Source organism: Dermacentor andersoni, chromosome 3 (genome assembly GCF_023375885.2).
Source record: "Dermacentor andersoni chromosome 3, qqDerAnde1_hic_scaffold, whole genome shotgun sequence".
Classification (NCBI taxonomy): Eukaryota; Metazoa; Arthropoda; class Arachnida; order Ixodida; family Ixodidae; genus Dermacentor; species Dermacentor andersoni.
The window spans coordinates 115,234,542-115,240,877 of NC_092816.1; the positions used below are offsets into that span (position 1 = coordinate 115,234,542).

A 6,336-nucleotide genomic window follows, 5' to 3' on the forward strand; every position below is an offset into this window, starting at 1 on the left:
AACAAAACCAACCTGGAAACATTAAAATTAAGGCGGTATAGGGACCGACTGGAATACATGTATTTACTTTAACATTATATGCTGGGAATAGATAAGGTTATGTATATTACTTTAGTTACCAGGCGTGCAAGACGATCTAATCATCCGAAAAAAAATAATTTTCTTGCAGAACAAACGTATTTAAAAACACGTTTTTTTCTCGGACGATGGGTGAGTGGAAGGCGCTCTCCGCCATTACAGTGGAATGCCCGACCGTCCAGTCATTCTACAACGTGCTGAGCAGCATTTAGACGTGGTATTATATGTATGCGTATGCATATGTATATGTACGTATGTGTATGCATGTACAAATGTACTTTTTTTGTTTTTGATTTATATTATACCCAAGTGCTTCTTTCGCTTGTTTATCATTATTTGTAGATTTTTGCTGCTCAACCAACCGAGCATGCGCGATATCTTTCAGCATACCAGTATGAATGCGACTCCTTGTTATAAATATCGCGTTGTTATCAATATGCTCTTTACAGCTCGTGCGGTTCAACGAATATCCGTATTCTTAAGTATATTGAAATTTTGTAAAGATTTTTCGTTGGAATGCTCTGTACGGCTCGTGTGGATCAGGGAATATGTCTAATCAATAAAGGGATAATCAGACATCCACCGTTCGTAGCAATTGCTACGAACGGGTGGATGTCTGATGGGTGATGTCTGAGGGAATATGTCTATTGCAATGTGTTGAATTCTTGTAATGATTTTTGATGTTCTTTGTTTTGTACATCTGTATATTGCACTGTCCACTCCTGCCCAAGGCCCAAGACTAAGGCCGGCAGTATCCTGTAAATAAATAAATAAATAAATAATGACTACTAATGACTTGTAATGACTACTGATGACTACGAAATGACCAATATGTCCAACGACGGCTTATGACCACGGTTGATAAGAAATCACTAGAAATGCTTACTAGTGAGCAGTAATGACTAATAATGACTGAAATGACTTGTAATGACGAGTAATGACTATGAAATGACCAATGTTTCTAACGACAACTTGTAAAGACTACAATTGATTAGAAACGACTAAAATGCTTAGTAATGACCAGTATTGACTAATAATGACTGCAATGATTTTTAATGACTACTAATGACTATGACATGACCAACATGCCTAACTACGGCTTGTATTGACCACAGTAGATTACAAATGACTAAATATGCTTAGTAACGAGCAGTATTGACAAAAAGATAGAAGACAAAGAGAAGAGGCCAAAAGAAAGAGGCGAATGGAAGAGTAGCTTTTCACCGTTCACCTCTTAAGGGAGACCTTAAGAGACGCTGTAATTTTTTTTTCCGACGTAAATTGTACGAAGTACTCGAGAGGTAAAAAAATTTGAAGACCCAATCCACTCTGCGAAGGTGGATTGCCAGCGAAGCTGTTACCATCCACTTAACCTATTCTAGTCTAACGAATGAAATGAGTACGCCGTAAAATGCAGTGTATGACCATTTATTGCACAACGACATTCACGACGGCTTTATGATCGCTCTGGCATGCACTGAGGTTCTCGGTTTTGACAGTTGCCGCGTTCTTCGCCAACGTTAGGTCGACACACGAGTCGTGGATGGTGGTTGGTAGTTTCTTTTCTGTGTAACACTTTAGTACGAACTCTTCCAAGACAAAATCTACGAGCCACTTGTTTTCCTGTTTTGAAATGTCGACGTTAAAGCCCCCACGTTGACGAAAGGCGTAGTGTTATCTCTCGCCAACACCGCGACTTGCGTTCGCATGAACCGCTCTACGTCGGCCTTGAAAGTGCCCGACGAAATGTACACGATGAAAAAGACGATTCTATCGCGGGTTTTCACGGCACCCACATCGCCGCAGTCGACGGGGTCAGACTTAAGCGTGTACGCGGTCACGCACGCTTCTTTTCTTGCGTAGATGGCGACTCTGGCAGATTGGTTGTGACTTCGTTTCGCGGCCGTTATGCCAACGTAGCCGGTCACTTCGGCGACTATATATATGTCCGCCCACGTTTCCGAGAGACACAGCACCTGAACCTCGTTGAATACGAAGTCATAGGTTATATCTCTGGAATGAAGACCAAACGGTCTCACGTTGAGAGAGGCACGCGAGATCGAGTGTGGTTCCCGCAACATCGCAAGGCACGCCTTCGTGACGGTGGCCAGGTGAAGGGGCCGAGTTTTCTGTGGACCGTCACGAAAGAATCACCGGTTGGTAGAGGTAAACAGCTTCGCTGTAAAACATCGTGGACGCCGCCTTTGACCGAATAGCGAGGGCGCATGCGCGGCAGGCGCGCGGTGGTTTAGAGGGTCTCCCGAGACGCACAGCGCGTTTCGCTTAAACAGCATAAAAAGCGAAGTAGGCCCACCATCAACCCATGCAAAGATAACCTTTATTCCCAAGCCAGGCAAACCGCTAGATCTAAAAAACCTACGTCCGATTTCACTCACTTCATGTCTAGGTAAGCTCTTCGAACATGTCATACTAGAAAGACTCCAACAGCATATGCAAACACATGATCTCTTCCCTCACACAATGATTGGCTTCCGCGGGCATCTATCCACGCAAGACGTCATGCTTCAGCTCTCTGAAGAAGTCCTACACCCCCGGCATGTCAAACGCACAAGAGCCATACTAGCACTCGACCTGACCAAGGCCTTTGACAATGTGGAACATACCGCAGTGCTGAACGCCTTATCCGATCTACACGTAGGCGGGAGAACTCACGCCTATGTCACAGCTTTCCTACAGGCCAGGACTGCGGTCCTTACTGTGGGAGAACTGACAATAGACAAGGTCCAACTGGGTAGCAGAGGCACACCGCAAGGGTCAGTGCTCTCGCCACTCCTCTTCAACCTTACTCTCATTCCCATGGCCAGAGACCTGGCAAATATTCCCAACCTCTCGCACTCCCTGTATGCAGATGATATTACCTTGTGGACCACTACAGGCAGCATAGGCGACATGGAGGCGACCTTACAAGCAGGGGCCGATGTGGTGGTGGAGCGGGCTATGGCAATAGGTCTCGCATGCTCCCCGACCAAGTCGGAACTTCTTGTTCTTCACCCCCCCAAGAGTCGCACAGACCCAACTCCAAACCCCAGCATCCGTATCCACATGAAGACGTATTCCATTCCAGAGGTCACACAGCTACGAGTGCTTGGCATGGTCATGCAGAACAACGGCAGACATACGGCGACCTTGAACAAACTCACCACCACAGTACACCACACTATGCGCCTCATTAAGCGGATAGCCAATAGACACAATGGGATGAGAGAGCATGACTTGAGAAAGTTAGTGCAGGCTTTTGTCATAAGCAGAGTACTATACTCGCTCCCATACCTACATCTCAACCGGACGGAAACGGAAAAAGTGGATGCCCTTATACGTCAAGCGTATAAGACCGCACTTAACCTCCCCAGGCACACGCCAAACGAGCGCCTCCTTCGCATGGGGGTACATAACACATTTGATGAGCTCACGGAAGCCCATCGCACCGCCCAAATTGAGAGGTTGTCCTCTACCACCACAGGTCGGCACATCCTGGACAAACTAGGGCTAATCCCCACTTCCAAGGCCCATCAGACATGTCCTTTACCATCGGACATACAAAACTGCATCACTATTCTCCCCCTGCCTAAAAACATGCACCCCGTGCATCACGAGGCACGCAGGCAGAGCAGGGCAAAAGCCCTCTACAAACAACACGAACACGACCACCTCACTGTGTGTGTCGACGCCGCTAGTTACCCACAGAAACCAGCCTATGCCGTAAGTGCAGTGTCCCATCAACTTGGTTACATCACAGCTGCCACAATACACGCGCGCACGTCCATAGAGGCGGAGGAGGCTGCCATAGCGCTGGCCATCTCAACCACCGCTGCCGAGGTTATCCTTAGTGATTCCAAAACTGCAATCCGCAACTACTCGAAAGGCCGAGTTCATGACCCGGCACTGAAAATTCTCAATCATCAGACCCCCCTCAGACCAATTAAGCTCATCTGGGTGCCCGCGCACGCAGGCCATCCAGGCAATGAGATGGCCCATTCTATCGCTCGAGTAGCCGTCAACCGAGCCACGCCGTCCGATGACCTGGATAACGCCAGAGACCGATTGGTCGAATATCACGAGATCACCCTCCACTACCGCGAAATGCGGTTGAGATACCCTCCCCCAGATAAATCCTTAACAAAATTCCAACAAAGTACCTGGCGCCAGCTTCAGGCACAAACTTTTCTTTCTCCAGCTTTTCTCGCCCTGGTTCATCCAGGCCTATATAAACAGGAATGTACGCTCTGCGGCGCACCTAGAGCTAACTTCCATCACATTATGTTCTTATGCCCTGAGCTCCAGCCACCCTCTGAGTGGCAACTCACCGACGTAGAGGGATGGGAGACCGCGGTGTCTAGCTCCAACCCAGCCGACCAAATACGGCTGGTGGACTGGGCTCTGAGGGTCGCCGAGGGCCACAAACTCCCGGACACCCTACGCGCTCCTGAGCCCCCTCACAAGTAATGTTGTAAAGAGGCTCAAACAATAAATGTTTACCACCACCACCACCACCATCAGCGCTCCATTCAATAAGCTCGGTGGTGGAGCCAGGCCATATTTGTGCCTGCTGCTGCTGCCATGGGCACAGTGCGCACGCCGATATAAGCACAGTATAGCGTTCTTGTTCAGCTGCTGTGTTTATGCACTGCTCCCCGTGGAACGGGCAGTAAACGTCTAGCTAGCGTTATCTACTATTTCCCTTAGCGCTGACTAACGTCTACGGTTTTCCGTTGATCTCATACACAGAGATATGTTTAACCCTTTTTTATACATCTTTCACCTCATGTTCTGCACCATCAATGTGCGACGCCTGCAATGCCACTGGGGGCGCTCTTACTCACGCCAGTGCTGTGAAACGCGTGGTAGCTGCCAAGGTGCGGTCCCTTCTACCCTCTAGCCTATAGGAGTCGCCTTGCGCGCGGTGACGCTTCAACATGTCCCACCCGCGTATAGTCAGATTGCCGTCCGAGGAGTCCAAGCGCAATGCTAAACCTTGCTATTGCTTTCAATGCTTCGGCCTTAGGGCGGAACTGCTGCATGGGCTGTCGTACAGCGAGCTATAGTTAAACCAGTGCGCGCAGTTCTTCGTAAAGAACCTGATGAGTGACCTGTGCGAGTTATGGTTCATGACTGCCAAATGGATTGCCCATATGCCGGCGTCTCTAAACATTTTAACTCTTGTGATCTTTGTCACTGGATGCAGCCGCAGATGATGGCAAGCATCCTCTGCAGATGCTAGGGGAGAGCGAGGGAATACGGGGTCCTCATGACTTTGGCCCCAGGCCCATATTACGGAATGTATAAAGGTCGCCCCAGCCTGAATTTTTCGGAGCAAGACTGCCTCCGCGCGAGTAAGATGGCGAGGAAGACAGCAGACACAATGGACTTTATAGTGCGAGTGTGCCGTCGGATTACAGATTTCCGGGTTACGATATTCCACAAAGGGTCGATGAGTAGCCCTGACATTTTCCCCGAGAAGTATAGGCAGGATTTCACTATCCTGCAAGAATGCGCTCATTGGTTCGCAACATGATGGGGTAGTTATACAAAACGAGAACGAAGCATACATTGGCACAATCGACGTTCTTTGTTTCTACGCGGACTACAAAGCCGCTGTTATGAACCATCAAGCTGGGTGATCCCATTGGTTGGTCAGTTTGTCACGCTTTGGTCTATACACTGCGCCAACATATTTGAAAAAGAAACATATCTCAGGAGTTACACATTTAAAACTAACAAGAAGCGGCACCAAAATGGTGGAGCTACGCACTCATTACAATGCGTGGCATGACGTCAGCATGAATGCAAATACCAGTGGTACTTTCTTGTCACCACGCCTATTCTAATTTACGGGGTTCAACATGCACTATGTCATAACTGAGCGTGCGAAAGGTACCTGTCTTCAGAACGTCAATCTCGACCACTGCTAATGAAAGTAGTCGCTGCGCTGACGCGGACAAGTCTTGTTGTGGAAAATTTGTCGGAGCATAGCGACACCCGTTGTTCGACCACTTTTAATATGGGCCGGTGCACCACGTGCCGAGAGCCTCCCCTTTAAAATAAATTGTGTTTGGGGAGTTTTACGTGTAACATCCCCAATCAGGTTATGAGGCACGCCGAAGTGCTGAACTCGAGGTTATTTTTACCACCTGGGTCAAAAATAAGAAACGTGCACCTAAATATATGCACACGAGCGTTTTTGTTTTTCATTGCGGTTCCCAAGAAATGTGGCCGCATCGCGTGAGGTCGAAACCGTGA

General features: G+C 48.2%; 1 protein-coding gene across 1 annotated transcript in view; it reads left to right on the forward strand.

Annotated features, from left to right (window-relative positions):
- Positions 1-4,542, forward strand: part of LOC126538322 (phospholipid-transporting ATPase ABCA3-like) — a 29,236-nt gene extending 24,694 nt beyond the window's left edge. The window contains exons 11-12 of the mRNA XM_072286881.1: positions 2,904-3,246; positions 4,381-4,542. Of these exons, the coding sequence (XP_072142982.1) occupies positions 2,904-3,246; positions 4,381-4,542 (505 nt within the window). The remainder of the gene's footprint in view (positions 1-2,903; positions 3,247-4,380) is intronic.
- Positions 4,543-6,336: the final 1,794 nt, after the last annotated feature.